Genomic DNA, 17,984 nt, shown 5'->3' with positions numbered 1-17,984 from the left:
GGATAATGGCGACCTGCTTAGGGAGGTGAATGGCCTCTAGCAGAGCCAGAATTTCTTGTTTATTTTTAATGTCTTTTCCAGCAGAAGTGAGCAATCCCCTCTGTTTATATATTGCCCCATGAATGTGAGCAGTGGCAAAAGCGTACCTGCTGTCTGTGTAGATGTTGATGTTTTTTCCTTCAGCCAGGCGCAACGCCTGGGTCGAAGCCACCAGTTCGGCCCTTTGAGCTGACGTACCTTCCGGCAAGCTGCTCGCCCACACCGTCCGCTGGCCATCTACGATGGCGGCCCCTGCTCTCCATTTACCTTCCGCAATGAAGCTGCTACCGTCTGTATACCAGGCAGGCACTCCGGGCAATGGCTGGTCCTTCAGGTCCCGTCGAGTCCCAGCTTCCTCAGCAAGGATTTCTGAGCACTGGTGTACTGGAGTGGATTCTGACTCGACTGGTAGTAGGGTAGCTGGGTTCAGGACAGCAGGGGGCGCGAACGATATTCTTTCGTTTAGCAGCAAACTCTGGTAATGAGTCATTCTGGCATTGGTCATCCACCGATTGGGGGGCTGCCGCACGATACTTTCGAGGCTGTGGGAAGCAATCACAGTCACATTTTGCCCCAAGGTTAACTTATCAGCGTCTTTGAGGAGGAGTGCCACTGCAGCAACCGCTTTTAGGCAGGTTGGCCACCCACTGGCCACTGGATCCAGTTTTTTTGATAGATAAGCTACTGGCCGTCGCCATGGTCCTAGGGTCTGAGTAAGCACTCCTCGGGCCACACCGGCTCTTTCATCTACGTATAGAGTAAACGGTTTGGTGAGGTCTGGGAGAGCCAAAGCGGGGGCAGACAGCAAGGCTTCTTTTATGTGGTCGAAAGCCTTTTGATGCTTTTCAGTCCAGGTAAAAGGAATGTTTTCCCTTGTCAGAGGGTACAAGGGTGCAGCCAGGGAAGCAAACCCAGGAATCCAGAGCCTGCAGAATCCGGCAGTGCCCAGAAATTCGCGGACCTGCCTGGGGGTTGTGGGAGTGGGGATCTTCATAACTGTAGCTTTCCGGGCCGCGGTCAGCCATCTTTTTCCCTCTTTGAGCAGGTACCCCAAATAGGTGACCTCCTTCTGGCATAACTGGGCCTTTTTAGCTGATACCCGGTACCCCAACTTACTCAGTTCCTGCAAGAGCTTCTGTGTCCCTTTTTTGCAGCCTTCATATGTGGGAGCCGCCACCAGGAGGTCGTCCACATATTGGAGTAATGTGACCTGGGGGTTGAGAGCCCTAAAAGGAGCTAAATCTCGGTGGAGGGCCTCGTCGAAGAGAGTGGGAGAGTTTTTGAACCCCTGTGGCAGCCGTGTCCAGGTCAGCTGACCTGTGTTACCTTTTTCTGGGTCTCTCCACTCGAACGCGAACAGTGGCTGGCTGTTGGGGTGTAGTCTGAGGCAAAAAAAAGGCATCCTTGAGATCCAGGACTGAGTACCAAGTGTGACTAGGCGGAAGGGAACTCAGGAGGCTGTATGGATTTGGGACCGTGGGATGAATGTCTTGCACCCTTTTGTTAATTTCTCTCAAGTCTTGGACTGGCCGATAGTCATTGGTCCCTGGCTTTTTTGTCGTTTTTTTTCCGGGGGCATTCCCTTGCCCAGTGGCCTTTCTCTTTGCAGTAGGCGCACTGGTCCCTGTCGAGGGGAGGCCTTTTGTCCCTAGGTGTCGGTCTTGCCCGGTTGCTCAGGGTCCCTTTCTGCTTATCTGTAAACCTTTTATCACTTACTACTGTGGCCAAAATCCTAGTTAAATTTTTTTCTTGGCGCCTATCGCGCTGTCTCTCTCTCTCTTCTGTCTCTCTTTTTTGTCTTTCTTGTTTTTCTTCTTCTGTCTCTCTCTTGTGGTACACCTTTTCTGCCTCTCTCACTAAATCTTGTAAGGAATAATCTTGGAGCCCCTCTAGCCTCTGTAACTTTTTCTTGATATCTGGGGCTGACTGGCCGATAAAGGCCATGGCAACTGCCGCCTGCTGTCCCTCAGAAGAGGGGTCAAACGGAGTGTATCTCCTATATGCCTCCATTAGGCGTTCCAAGAAAACCGAGGGGGGTTCTACTGGTCCCTGCAAGACCTCTCTTACCTTAGCCAAATTGGTGGGGCGCCGGGCTGCCCCTTTGAGACCTGCCACTAGAGTCCGGCGGTAGACCAGAAGACGCTCCCTACCTTCGGCCGTGTTGTAATCCCATTGAGGTCGATTGAGGGGGAAGGCCTCATTAATGAGGTTCTCGAGTTGTGTAGGGGCCCCGTTGTCCCCGAGAACGTTCTTGCGGGCCTCCAGGAGAATCCTTTCTCGCTCTTCAGTGGTGAAGAGGATCTGGAGTAGCTGTTGGCAATCGTCCCAAGTGGGCTGATGAGAAAACATAAGAGACTCAAGGAGTCCCGTGAGTCCTGCTGGATTTTCAGAAAAAGAAGGATGGTTAGATTTCCAATTATAAAGATCTGCTGAGGAAAAAGGCCAATATTGTAGAGGAACTAGGCCGTTGGGCTCGGCTGGGGGTCCTATGGCTCGGAGGGGTAAAATCACAGTGGAGTCAGGACCTGAGTCGTCTGCCGGACTGCGGGCACGGCGACTCCTGGTCCTAGCGGCTGGTCCCTCAGGATCGGAACTATCGGGCGCCTGGCCCGGCACCGGTCCGATCGCCTGAGGGGCCAGAGGAGGCGGCAGGGCCGCCGGGTAGGGCGAGGGCTCAGAGAGAAGGAGCGAGTCGTCTGTTTCCGGGTAGAGGGGGGGTCGGGGAGGTGCGGATGGCCCCCTTGCGGCTGGTCCTCGAGTGTTTTCTGGGCTAGAGACAACAGCGATTTTGGCGGAGGGCGGCACCCACGGTGGAGGGCTCTGGGCGAGGTCCAGCCACACCATGATGTATGGGACTTGGTCCGGATGTCCTCCGGTTTCCTGAAAGACAATCTTTTTAACTGCAAAAAGGACAGAGAGATTAAAGGTTCCTTCTGGCGGCCACCCTACGCCGAACGTAGGCCATTCGGAAGAGCAGAGAGTCTGCCATTTTCCTTTTTTGATCTCCACGGATTGGTTATGAGCCCTGATCTTTACATCTTTCCAGTGATCCAGAGTGAGAGAGAGAGAGGTGGAAGTACCTTGTCCCATTTCGAAGAGAGGGACAATAACAGAGAGACTTACTACAAATAAGACAAAAAGAAACCAAAAACGTCGGCGAGATCGAGTTGCGTAGAAGCAGGAAAAGGACTCAGATGGCAGAGCGCGCCTCCCTAGGCGCGACGACGGGATCAAAACGCAAAGATCCTCTACCGAGGGGTCCACCAGGCGTCCCTGGTCCTCCCCTGATCCTGGGACGTCTCCCAGGATTACCGGGTGGTGAGCCCCCGAACACGTCTGTTCGCTACTCACACATCAACCCGGAACAAACCCGAAACCAAAATGTGCGCACCCTGAGGGACAGTCGAAATCACTGAGTCAGACACAGAGACGAGACACAGAAACGAGACACAGAACGACTGCTGGCCAGCTTACCTCCCGTTGGTGGGTCGGTGGTCCCTGGGTGGGGGTCTCCGATCCCGGACGAGCCCCCAAATGAAAGACTCCCGCAGTGGGTAGTCAGTCAGTTCAGGGAGACCCTCCCAAGGAACAGCGAGACCACGGCTTCGGATGCAAAAACAAGAGGTTTATTGAACACACAGGTACCCGGGCGACTCAGTCTTTCGAAAGACTGGCGCGCCGAGTGGAATTTCTGGGCTCATTTTATAGCAAAAAGCGCGGGTACAGAAGCGAGAAGCAAGGTAATTGGTTAGTTTAAATCAAGCCAGGGGTGAACTTCGGTCAAGTGGGAGTCCTTGAAACAGCTGAGGGGCACTCTTGAAACTTTAACTGACTTGTCTATTTCTGGGAACTATCCGCCCTTTGCCTCGGGCCGGGGCCCAGGTGCATAACCACAGATATCCTGTTTGACTCTGTTCCCCTTGTTTCTTAACTTGACTTTTTGGCTGTATTTTCCCTATACTGCGGCTAGCTTGAAAAGAAAAAAGAAAAACACTTCCTTCAGTCAGAAACTTAATTTATATATTAATATTATGGCTATGATGATGAGTATTGTTTAGATGAGATGGGGAGTCAGAAACTGGGGAGAAACACTCACTATCTAACTCATTTTCCAAATTCTGGAACCTTAATAGAGCTGAACAAATTGTTTTACATAATAGGGCTGGTAACTCTTGCTACCACTACCCAAACCTCAGAAACCAAAGAGTGTGAATAATGCAGTATTCTTCTTTCTTTTTTGATGGTTGGCTGGTAAGGGGAACTGAACCCATGACCTTGGTGTTATAAAGTTGCACTCTAACCAGCTGAGCTAACTGGCCAGCTAAGTAATCTTCTTGATTCAGGTTCTCACTCTTCAAACTCAGAATCAAATACAGATAGTAAGAATACTTGTATTTTTCTTTTGAAGAAACTGAGTAGTTTCCTATCAAAAATTAGTTTTATTATCAAAATAGTGTTTAGTAGCTGGTATCAGAAGTGTTTGCTTTTAATTAGTAGCCATCTTTGTCTTAATTTTCCTGGAGTCATGATTACTAAAATATTTTTATAAAGTAGGACTAACTTTTTCCGAAGTTTAAAAGATATTTTGTATAATATTGCTGTATATTACTCTATTTTTTCATTTAATTAAACATGAAGAGATGTATCCTTCAATAGTAAATTGGCATATGAATAAGTGGAAATATGTTTTGGGAGAAAATTATTTATTTATTTATTTATTTATTTATTTATTTATTTATTTATTTATTTATTTATTTATTTTTGGTGGCTGGCTAGTACAAGGATCTGAGCCCATGACCTTGGTTTGATCACACTGCACTCTAACCAACTGAGCTAATGAGCCAGCCCTTCAACTTATTGTTATTATTAAAACAGAGGAACCAAACATATTATCCAAGTCTCAAATGATGAGGTGATTTTTCTTTTTGGTAAGCCATAACCATTACCATTTAATTAGAAAAAGAAAAATTGGCAAATAATTTTGTAAATTCTGTGTCAGAATGAAGAATTAAACTATTTTTATTAATTTACATGTAATGTAAATAATTATTTTATTTCTTAAGTTTAATTGTTGGGCTATAATTAAACAATTTAGGTGGCACTTATAGCAAGATTTTTAAATGCGGTATTCTGCTTAGGTTTTCCAGCTGTAAAACCGGACCATCTCAGGGAGTTTTCAACTATAGGAAATAATTCTAATTGATTCAACTCTTTAAAATGTAATGGTTTGCAAATTAATTTCTCATAGTAAATATGGTCCACATTTACATGTGTGTTTTATGAAATTAATCCCATATTTGACTTTTAAAACGTTAGATTAAGTGCCGGCCCATAGGCTCAGTTGGTTAGAGCACAGCCGTGTAACACCAAGGTCATGGGTTCAAATCCCCCTGTTGGCCAGCTGCCAAAAATAAGTAAGTAAAGCATTCGATTAAATATCAATTATTTTATGTTAATACTTATTTTTAAGGAGATATTTTTCCCCTGTAAAAACTGAAGTTTTTAGTTGCATAGATCTCTTTTTTGCATAATGACTTCGTAGTTTTTTTTCTTAACTGTATTTTGAACTATTAAAATGTAAAAAATAGATATTATTTTAGTATCAAAAGAAAACTTAAATACCAGTTTCTCAAAATACCAGGGGGTGTTTAGAACAAGGATTAACATCTCTGTTTATATCAAAGGCAACAAAGAAGTCTTAGAAAGGGCTCAAAATAAAATTAATGTTATTTACATTTATTTAAAAAATGAATGTCAGTTTTGAAGCACTAAGAATTAAAATGTTGTAAATTTAAAAATTTGCAAAAAATATTGGTAATTAACTGTATACAAGTGCATGACAAGTTTGGCTATGTATAAGTAAAACCTACTTGCTTTTTCTTTGGTCGTTTTAGGTCCCTTGTAGCTAATCTTGCTGCTGCCAATTGTTATAAAAAGGAAAAACATCTTGATCTGGAGAAAAACTGGATATTGGTAGAAAAAGCAAGAGTTTGTTATATAGCAGTAAGTATTTACCTAATTCAAGTTTTTGGTACATATTAACATGATAGACTATAGTTGTTGGATAATACACATTTTAAAATATTTGTCTTTTGCTTATCCTGCAAATTATTTACCCATCTCAAAGCATATATTAGATTCAGTATTATAAATACAGAACAGAAATATGATCTTTCTATGGGTAACATAATTTGTATTATTTACCTTCAAGTCTACCTCTTTTTGGATATGTTATACATAGGTGCTTCTCAGTCAAGCACAGAATTCTGTATTAAATTAGTTTCTTAAGATCTTTTGAAGTAATTTTACAAACTCACATTTTATATTTTTAGACAGCCTGTTGTGAATGACTCATGCATTGTGTGGAAAAATATTAGTAGTGTAAATATTCACTGAAAACAATTTGAGCTTATTTGCCTAAAAAAATTAATTGCTATTTATTCCATAGTAATTACCATGACACCTTTTAATTTAATTTTTCAGAAACATTGATCGTGACAAATCTCTTACATCTGGAAATAAAGTTAGCATGTAAATTGAATTATTAACTCTTCTGACAAAAATAATTTGTTAAGAATTCATTTCTAAAATAGGGCTGTACTAATAATCCTCCTGAATTAATCACCTCATGATTACCTTGTTTTTATTTAATATGAGTTCAGTGTGGCTGCTCACAAGTAAGTATATACCTATGAAAAATTAAAAGCACCTCATATGCATATAATATATGGTTTTGGTATAACAGCTGCTGCCATTCCACTACCTGAGCTGTGTGAAACAGCTGGTAAAACCTGTAAAAAATTGATTATCTAATAGGAACATGTTTATTGAAAATATAATTATTTCTTTCAGTCTGGTGTTAATGTCTCCTGCAGCATGTTTCTGTGCATTACTGTAGGCTTTACAGCATTGTTATTGATTCCTCTGCATAGCAAATCCTGCCCCTTTATAACTGTCAAATAAGTGCTTACATTGTGAAGATTATGTAACAGAAAGTCATGCTATCTCCTATTTCTTCTCCCAGTATGTGAGAAAAACATTTGGAGAATTGAAGATTTTTTTTCCTCTTTATTATTTCTATTTTATTTTATTTCTTGGAATGGTTTCATTTTTCGTTAGTCTTGATAGTGTGTTCTGATAGTGTGATTCGTAAAGGGGAATTTATGTACTATTTCAAACCATCTTACATTTGAGAGTCTGATTTTCAAAGAGCACATGGTTTAAAGTTTGGCATGATTTATGTATATTATTTACTTTGACTATGAAATATGAAAATATATTGTGATGAAAAGTATTTTCAACTTGATAATTACAATTCTGTGTATTTCGATATATAGTAGTTGAATCCTGAATTATCAGCCAACTTGCAAGCAACTCATAGTTTAATGATTATACAGTATAACACATCTAGCCAACTTTGGTGAATGGAATTTTTATGGAAATGTAGGCTCAACTTGCAAAACAACTCATAGTTTTAGCAATTATGTACTAAAACACATCTAGCCAAATTTTGGGTGAGTGGAATTTTTATAATAGTATTAACTATTTATACAAAAATACCATTTCTTATAAGGGATAGAGAGATTAGTTTTGGTCAATTCAGTGAGGAAAATTGGATTATTTTTGAAATTTGTGTGATATATTCATTTGGAAGAAATATCTAATGTATTCCGCTTTATATCTCTGATAGTAACTGTTAGCACTTAGCTTTTATTTCAGCAGTTTCATAGGAAGAATGCTCTTTCACATGGCCAGGTAAATCTACACTCTGCTCAGAGCTTGTCTTATTTCAAAATAGTTCTGAAAATAGTAGATTCATATCAGATACCTAGGATACTATATATTCTTTGTGGACATTCAGCAAATATTTATATAGCTGGCAACTAAGAGCATAATTCTTATTTATTAGAATCTCTTAACTGTCTTCTGAAATGTATTGTTATTTCTACAGAGACATTCTACAGTTCTTTTAAATCCTTAATTCCCTTTGAGTTCAGAGCAAAATGAGATGTGGTCTAGCCTAGTCTTGTCTTAGCACATGCTCTAATCACTAATCAGGTGGGCTCCCCCTTACTTTCAGGTTCTATAGGTTGAGCAGTCTCCTTACATTATCATCATAAACTAATTAGTTTTAACAAGTTGAAATTCTGGGAGCTGTTTAATTCTAAAAGTTCTTGATTTAAGGAAACAATTCAGTTTATCTATTCAAAAATTTCTATAATTAAGACGTGTCTGCATTACATAAAATAAACTAGATCTACATATTCATCTCTACTTCTCACTATTCTATAAACTAGTAATGGTCATGAGCATTAAGAAAATTCGTTTTAATTTATTTTATTTTTTGACGGCCGGCCAGTATAGGGATCTGAACCCTTGACCTTAGTGTTACAAGGCTGCGCTCTAACCAACTGAGCAAACTGGCCAGCCCAAGAAAATTGAGAACTTTGATCATTTTTTCCACCATATAATGCGGTGAATGAGTTCATATCAGAAGCTTTCCTGATAAGAAGCTGAAACTGAATATGGACAAACCTGCATTCTCTGTTGATTTAAATAAAGTTTTGGGTTTTTTTAACCTTTCATAGCAAGTGTTGCACTTATACCATGTAAACTTAGTTTTTCTATGTTTAAAACAAATTCTCAAATTCCTTATTTGCAAGTGATTGATTAGGGACTACTGGTTATGGTGACTAGTTAATTGTGTTTTTGAAAACATAAATCTCAGGGTGCTCCTCGCCTTAGAATCAAACTGGTCTGTATCTGTTTCTTCTCACTCAAAAATTATATTTTCTAAATTAGATGTTTAGGAAAGGCTTATGAAAAAGATTAGTAAATTAGAGCTATTAATTTTTCTAAACTACATATTTCCTTTTTAAGCAGTATTAATCTGCTATGAAAAATGAGAAAATTAGCACTCAGTGTTTCATTCTGCCTTTTGAATTTTGTTAATTGTATTTTTATTTTTACATTTTCAATGTTTAAACATTTTCATTTTGTTCTATAACCATAATTCTTATAGTATTAGTTCTATATTTAAATGAAGTAAATGCTTACCACCAATTACTTTACATCATTTTCCCATTTCCTCATTGTTTATGTTGATTATTTCTCTATTGACTGTACTTTATCATCATACCTTTTTTTTTTTTTTTTTAACAGGAAGGACTGAGTGCCTCCCTTCTTGAGCTTTTATTTACCTCCTATTGCTTTTATATAAATGGCAACTTGTTTGGTGTAATATTTTGCAAAACAATACTTTTTTGTAGACATTGCTTCATGACTTCTAGCACTTTTTCTGGGAAATCTAAACCCAGATTAATTTTTATTTCTATTCTTTATTATTTCCTTTTTTTTCCTACTTACTTTGGATTTCATTTGTTCTACTTCTTTTCTTCCTCCTTCCTCCTTCCCAGCAGCCTACCACATTCCTTTGGTTTGTTTCTTAAAGTGGGAGAATAATTCATTAGTGACCTTTTTTCTGCTATAGATGCTTACTGCTATAAATTTCTAAGTACTGATTTGGCTGCATCCCACCAGTTTTGAGAAGTTGTGTATTTATTTTCATTCATTTGAAATACTTTGTAATTTCTCTTTTTATTTCTGCTCTAACTTATGATTTATTTAAATGTCTGTTGTTTAATTTCTAGATGTGGGGATTTTCCAGAGATCTTCCTCTGACTATAATTGTGGATTTGTGTATTTCTTCCTGAAATTCTGAAATTCTATCAGTTTTTGCTTTATGTATTTTGAAACTTTGTTATTAGGTGTATAAGTATAGGATTGATTATTTGACTCACTTACCATTATGATATATTTATCCCTGATAATATACTTTGCTCTGAAATCTACTGTGTCTGGTATTAATATAGCCAATCCAGCTTTCTTTTAATTATTGATATCATGACTTATCTTTTTTTTCTCTTTCATTTCTAACATATTTGTGTCTTTATTTTTAAAGTGCTTTTCTTGTAGGCAACATAGTTGAGTCTTATTTTCTGTCCAGCCTGACAATATCTACCTTTTAATTGGAACGTTTATACCATTCCTATTTAATGTGATTATCTATATGGTTAGGTTTGAACTCATCATCTTGGGTTTTTGTTTTTGGTGGCTGGCCTGTCCAGGGATCTGAACCCTTGGTATTACAACACTGTGCTTTAACCAACTCAGCTACTGGCCAGCCCCATTGGTATTTGTTTTCTATTTGTCCCATCTTTTCTTCACCCTCTTTTTTCTCTTTCCTGACCTCTTTAGGGTTAATCCAGTATTTTTATCTCCATTATTGGCTTGGTCTCTCTCTTATTTTGTTATTTTACTAGTTGCATTAGGGTTTAGAGAGCCTATCTTTCACTCATTGCAGTTTGCCTTCAAATACAATATTATCCTTACATTTAGCCCTTCCTAGCCTTTAAGCTATCATTGTCACTTTTTAATTTTTAAAGGTTTTTAATTGTGTTTATTTTTTTAAATGGCTCTCTTGTTGTATAATTTACATAATAACACACATTTTGCTTGTATGTATATGCTATAAACACCATAATACATTGTTATTATTTTTGTTTAAATTGTCAAATACCTTTTAAAGAGATTTAAATGATAAGAAAAAAGCATATATTTACTCATGTAATTCCCATTTCCAGTGTTCTTCATTCCTTCTGGTTAGAATCAGATTTCCATCTGGTATCATTTTCCTTCTGCCTAAAGGGCATTCATTAACATTTCTTGTATTTGGATCTGTTGGTGATGAATTCTTTCAGCTTTCATATGTTTGAAAATGTCTTTATTTCACCTTCATTTTTTGAAGATATTTTTGCAAAATAAATAGTTCTAGATTGACAGCTTTTTTCTCTTAGTACATGGAAGATGTTGCCCCACTGACTTACTGCATTATTCTTGCTGAGAAATCTGACATCCTTAATTTTGTTTCTGTTTTAACAACCCCCCCCACCTGCAACCTTTGCTGCTTTTAAAATTTCCTGTTTATTACTGGTTTTGATCAATTTGATTATGATGTGCTTTAATATATCCTTCATGTTTCTTGTGCTTGGGATTTAATTAACTTCTTAGAACTGTGGGTTTATAGTTTTTATTATGTTTGGGATATTTTCAGCGATTATTTCTTTGAATTTGTTTTCTGACCCCTTTAGACCACTTAAAGCTGTCTCATAGCTCACTTATGCCCTTTTTTTTCTTTCTTTTAGTTTTTCTCTCTGTGTTTCATTTTGGATACTTTCTTTTGCTGTGCCTTCTAGTTCATTAATATTTTCTTCTGTGATATCTGAACTGTCGTTAATCCCATCCCATGTATTTTTCATCTCAGTGTTGTTGTTTTCCTGTCTAGAAAATTGAGTTGGGTCTTTTCTCTCTTCCTTGTCTCTACTTAACTTTTGGAACACATAAAATAGAATTAAAATAACTTTTAATGACCTCCTGTGTTAGTTTTAACATATGTGTAGATTCTGGAGCCCCATGGTTGTATTTTCTGCCTCTTGTATGCCTAGTAATTATTGGCTGTCCAGTACTGTGGATTTTACCTTTATGGGTGTAAGATATTTTTGTGTTACTATAAATCTTCTTGAGATTAATTCTGGGTGCAGTTAAGTTACATGGAATAAGTAAGATGCTTTTGAGTGTTGCTCTTATTATTTGTTAGGTGAGTCTAGAGTAGTGCTTAGTCTATGGCAGTGGTTCTTAATTGGGAATGATTTTGCCCCTTAGGGACATTTGGCAAAATCTGAAGACATTTTTAATTGTGATAACTGGACGTTTGCTAATGGTAGATATAGGGCAGAAAATGCTACTAAGCATCGTAAAATGCATGGGACAACACCCTACACCAACAAATTTTCTGTTCCAAAATACAAAGATACTTCAAAAAGTTCATGGAAAGATTTGTATTATCTTATTCTATTTGTCCACAAACTTTTTGAAGTACCCTCATACTAGTAAAGCCAATGTTAAGAAACCATGGTCTGAAAGCTAAATATTCCCTATGACGTTTACTAATTATTTCTTCTGCACTGTCTAATCTGACACTAATCCCATTTATTTTATTTTATTTTTTTTATCTCTGACATTGTAGTTTTCATCTCTGGAGGTTTGATTTGGACCTTTTTTACTCCTGCCATGCCTCTACTTCATTTTTTTTCCCCCCATCTGGCCGATACAGGGGTCCTACATGTCTCTACTTAACATGCTCATGTTGTCTTTTGCCATTTTTAACTTATGGAATATAATTATAACAATGTTTTGATGTCCTTGTCTACTAATTCTACCATGTTTTTTTCTTGTTATTACCTTGGCATGGGTTGTTTCCTCATACACATATGCTGAGGTCTCAAAGGGAAACCCCTGTAGATCTCCAGAGTTCTCGCTTTGCATGTCTTTCTTCTCCAAGCATCATTGTCCTCTTTAGTATTCCGTCACCTTGGCAGAATTCCCTGAATGGAGACTACTTGACTCTGTTTAGCTTCTCCCTTCCTACACTGCAAACTAGAAACTGTCTTCGGAGAGTAAGTTTGAGTAATTACAGGGTTTACCTTATTTTGTACATTCTTTTTTGTCCATAGTCATAGTTGTTTAAGGCAGGAGTGTAAATCTGTTCCCTGTTACTTTGTATTGGTTGGAAGTGGAAATCCCTGGGTTGATTTTGGTTTTTCCTTTTTTTTTTTTTTTTTTGAGTGACTTGCTTTCTCTACAAGATTGAGCAACTAGTTTTTTCTTTGAATTTGAACCTATTAATGACAACCATGATTTATCTCTGTGTCTATTCTATACTGAATTTTCCTGGAACATGGTATTCATTTTAAACTGCAGATTTAATTCTCAGTTAACATAATTAATTTTTTCTTTCCTTGTCCCGAAATTTTATTTCTCCTTTCCTTGACCTGTTGGAGTGTCAGAAAATGACCAAGACCATTACTGACAAGTGTGTAACCGGAGAATACTTGAGTAAAAGCGAAACCAAAAGTTGTGGTGAGAAATTATTCTGAAATGCATCTTGGGGTTGATTCTACCTCAGAAACTCCTCAAAATATTATTCTAGATTGTATAAAATTCTCTAGCCACCACTTTACCACTTAAAAATAATTTTGGAACTTCTCAGTTAAGATACAGTTGTTCATCTATATGTAATTACTAATGTAGTAATAATTTTTTGTAATATTTTCTGTCAACCTATATAGTGTTTTGACTACATTGTGAATGCATTAGGATTTTGTGTAGAAAATTTCTAATAAAGTTTTTTGATGGGAAAAATATTTCACGTTTCAAATGGGGTACTTCAAAAAGTTCATGGAAAGATTCATATTAGCATTTGGTGATTTTTGTTTGTTTGTTTGTTTTGGTCACTGGCCAGTACTGAGATCAAACCCTAGACCTTGGTGTTAGCTGTCAGCACCACATTCTAACCAACTGAGCTAACTGGACAGCCCCATGTTAGCTTTTTATTCTGTCTTCCCACAAACTTTTTGAAGTACTCTCATACACTAAAGAAATCAGTTTGCAAGTTTAGGCTTATTATAGGGAGAATTATCAGCTTCAGAGATTAAAAAGATATTTAAGAAATCGGTTTAATAAAAGCTTTCACTACCTTGTGACTTAGTTTGCAAAATGAAGTCAGCCAGAAGTGTAACATTTTTCACTGATTGAACATTAAGCACTATACTCATAAATGAAAGAATAATAAATCATATCTTGTCAATAATTCTGTGAGAATAATAATTGTGTGAGAATATAAGACTTATGCTTTGAATTTTCCTTTGGCACCCATGCCTGTTTCCTTCTTTTTGCAATTTTTTTCTGGTTTCTGCGGCTTATTACAGGTCTTCTTTTCCCCTGTTTGCATTTATTTTATAACTTCATGGTGACCGCTTTTATACATTTTCAGTCTAGAATTTTGCCATTTGGAGAGGGTAAGGTTTTTAAGTCTTACTAATGTTTGCTATTGGAATAAGAGAAGTATGATTACAAGCCAGTAGAAGAAACATGGTTTGGAGAAGTGTAAAATCTTGGAAGAAGGAATATAATTCATACTGGGAAAAAATAGAAATATTTGTATATGAAGGACAAGTAGTAATCATTAACAAATGTTTAATACTCACATCTCCTGCCTTGTTTGGCCTAGTTGGGTTTTCTACTAAAAATTTATACCTTTGCCATGAGTAATAATTTAACTTAGTAGAACTTTTATTTAGGCTCCGTTACAATTAAATATCTTTGTCAGTAATCTGAAAGCAATAACTAAAGTCCTTAAAATGAGGCAATGTGATAAATTATAAGAAACCTAGTCTAAGAAATCATATCTCATATTTGAAATTTTATATGTTAGTAATATAGTCTGTAAACATTGAATAACAAATTAGAATGAATATATGATGAAGTATATAACTGATATTTTTTAGGATTTGGTTATCTTTTGGCAATATTTACTAAAAGATATGGTTACACTAAAATATGATTAGGAATTTTGATATAACATTTTGATTATGCTCAAAATTTAGAATGTGTCATCTGGTATTATTTGCTCTGTCATAAAAAGATGAGAAATGTTCTAGTGAAAGTGAATGGATTTGTCTTGTAATGGTAACCTAATAGAAATTGAGGTAATGTTTTTAAAAAAAAGAAAAGAAAAATATTACTTTAACATATCTGTTTGAGATTTACACCCCCACCCAAAAGAATCTGGACAGTTGAAAGTAGAAAGGTTTTACTAATTTATGGCAATTACTTAAAACTCATTGCCTTAAACTTTATTAGACCATAGAAAAAGCCTTTGTAATATCATCCTTTGAAAGCTCTATTATAATAAATACACTTTGGCAGAACAAGTGAATTAATGGGTCTTTTTTCAATTTACTTAAACTATTCTGTGAATGACAATTAAATAATAAGTCACAGTTCTTTACAAAACATTTAATGGAGCTCAAAGCACTTTTTGAAATTTATTAATTAATCTTTATAATATTCTTCTGCGATTATTAGTAAAAGAGGCGGGATGGTTGAACTACCTCGGGCCTTTTATTTTATCATTGTTCCAAATGTAGTTTTTGAACTCTTATGTATTAGAACGCCTGCTATATTGGTCAAATCAGTGATCACCATATAACTTTATTCCTGCATTTTACTTCAAGTTTTTTAACCATCCTATTTTGGACTGCTTCTCTGACTTCATTAGAGATTAACTGTGAATTGTTAAAACCTTTTATTTGAAAATGTCCTTGCAGGTAACCTTAATTATTATTACATTTCTAAATTCAAAGAGTGAAATGAAAAGAAATATGTGGGGTTATTTGTTTTATCTGAAGTTTTTCATGTTGGTATATAATTCCTGACACTTAAGACATATGAATCTTTGCGAGGTTTAGAATTTTATGTGCCAATTTTGGCATCACTTTGGGGCAAGGAAAGCATCTTTGTTTAACTTGGATATAACAGTGTTTTTTAAGCATTAAAATTAGAGTTCAGTTTTTAGTTTTTTACAAAATTTTGTCTATGTTATTGATAGTGAGTTACACAAATGATTCACTGTTGTTACTTCTTCATATATAGTGTTAAATAAAAATTACAGGAGGCCATTGTTTTGGACTAAGTTCCTGCACTAGGTCCCAAAAGACCAGACTAAAAATCAAAATGAAGTCACCCCTGCTAAGTTCCACATTACTTTGGCTGTGGTCTGACCTCCTGAGAAGTCAGAAGAAACAACCAGTTTCCCAAACAGGCCATTTTAAATCTTCAATAGATATGATACTGAATCCTTAAACAAAAGAGATAGCCTGAAGGAATTGATTTTACTTTTTATTGTTCTGTCTTACTTTTCCCACCTTACAAGGAAACTAACTTTGAAATAATCAGTCTGCTTTTTGTTCTTTATTTCTGTTTTCTTTTGCCTTTTTCTGTCTATATAACCAACCTCCCCTGCTTGGCTCATTGGGACACTTATTCTAGTTTATGGAATAACGTGTGTCGCCCGATTCTAGAATCTCAGTAAAGCCAAGTAAAATATTTAAAATTGTAATTTTGTTCTTTGACAATCAGGATAATTTTTGATTCTTGCTAGAAAAATTTTCAAATGACAGTTTGATTATAGAAATCCTATTTGTATTCATTTCCAAATTCTCTAAAATTGTTTTTTTTTCCAGCAGGTTAAATTCTGACGGTATCATTTTTTTAGAGTAATGCTTTATGATTTTTATAGATAAAGATTTTCTCCAAATTGGGCAATTTGCTCCTATATTCTTGTAAGTTTTCTTAAGTCTTATTTTTGGCAGCTATCAAAAGTAAAACTCTCCACCAAGAGTGAGGGGAAATCTTTGGGAATATTAAAGTAATGCTATTTTTCATTAAAATAATCTTTTTATTTACTTAGAAGTAAAATAGTGTTAGTTATAGAACCTTAGAGCCCTAATGATAGATTGGAAGATTTTGTGTTGTGGACTTGTGGCATTATAATGAAGTCTTGGAATTTTATGTGAGATTGGAAACCACACTATGTGCTAATTGCCTCAGAATGGTAAGAAAATAAGCATATGTATAGTACTTAGTTGTTAAGACAGTAGGCCATGATACAGAGCCCCAAATGAATTAACAAATCATCTACTGAGATATTTTTACTTCTGTTTACTTTATTCATGTATTTCAGACCAATCAGCAATTCCTTGAGAAAATGAAATGTTTACTGAATCTCTTTAATAAACATGATTGAGGGAAAATTTATAAACATTATTATGGCAGTGCACATTTTTATGTGCTAGTTTTTATATCTTTGAAATTGTATACAAACTGGACATAAACAATCAAGTATCTGTAGAAGTGTATCTGTATTCCAATGTAGTTACTGAACCTATTATAGAATCTTTATAGTTTAATATGATTTAACCCATATGTTCTGTTGTCTATTCTGCCAGATGAATAAAATTGAATTGAATCTTTTTTTAACAGCTTTACTGAGGTATTTATGTACCATTGAGTTCACCCATTTAAAGTAAACAATTCAGTGGTCATCATTGTATTTACAGAGTTCTGCAACCATCACTGTAATCTAATTTTAGAATATTCATATCACCACAGAAGGAAACATTGCACTCATTAGCAATAATTCTCCATGACCCCTGGGTTTGATCTTATATTCATATCTCTCCTAATAGTTTCAGTGATATCCAGGTATTATGGTTATAAATGATACAATTGTTTCTAATAAGACAAATAATGAAATTATGTCTTTGTTGACATATGTAATGGAAGTCATAATAAGTCTTTTGATCTCTTGTTCTTATTTCTCTGTTGCAGGTGTTCTAAAGAGGGTCTTTTAAGCTTTGTTCTCATTTATTTCTTCTGTATGTAATGTTACCATATTTAGGGGTCAGTGCTTCTTTGGAATATCAATTATTTTTTCTGATTTGGGTGGATGACATGTGGTAGATGAAGTTCTTTTCTTAATTTATGTTTGGTAAAGTGGGATGAGAAAACAGCCTTCTTCCTTTTCAGTACTTACCCAGGAAGGCAAGTTCTTATATATAAGTTCGTATTTACTGTTACCCATTTTTAGAACAATATGGATTTCTCAACAGGACTCTTTTTATTCTAACCTCCTGAGCCTATCGTGTGGTTTTTTTTCTCTTCTGCTGGAAATAACTTCTAATAATAATATGAATAGAACATATTCAGGGCCGACCCCGTGGCTCACTCGGGAGAGTGCGGCACTGGGAGCGCAGCAGCGTTCCGGCTGCGGGTTCAGATCCTATATAGGGATGGCCGGTGCGTTCACTGGCTGAGCGCGGTGTGGGCGACCCCCAGTCAAGGGTTGCGATCCCCTTACCGGTCACAAAAAAGACACACACACACACACACACACACACACACACACACACACACACACACACACACACACACGCGAACATATTCATATTATCTTTTTCACTAATGTTGTCCTGATATGATTAAGG

General features: G+C 36.5%; 1 protein-coding gene across 2 annotated transcripts in view; it reads left to right on the top strand.

The window, feature by feature from the left end:
* Positions 1 to 17,984, top strand: part of ADK (adenosine kinase) — a 556,699-nt gene that overhangs the window by 253,567 nt on the left and 285,148 nt on the right. For both annotated transcript variants that reach the window (XM_063102515.1, XM_063102516.1), the window contains exon 6: positions 5,934 to 6,042. In XM_063102515.1, coding sequence (XP_062958585.1) covers positions 5,934 to 6,042 — 109 coding nt within the window. The remainder of the gene's footprint in view (positions 1 to 5,933; positions 6,043 to 17,984) is intronic.

Source organism: Cynocephalus volans, chromosome 7, assembly GCF_027409185.1.
Source record: "Cynocephalus volans isolate mCynVol1 chromosome 7, mCynVol1.pri, whole genome shotgun sequence".
NCBI lineage: Eukaryota > Metazoa > Chordata > Mammalia > Dermoptera > Cynocephalidae > Cynocephalus > Cynocephalus volans.
Note: the sequence above shows the minus strand (reverse complement) of the source record. Positions and strands in the feature narration are given on the sequence as shown.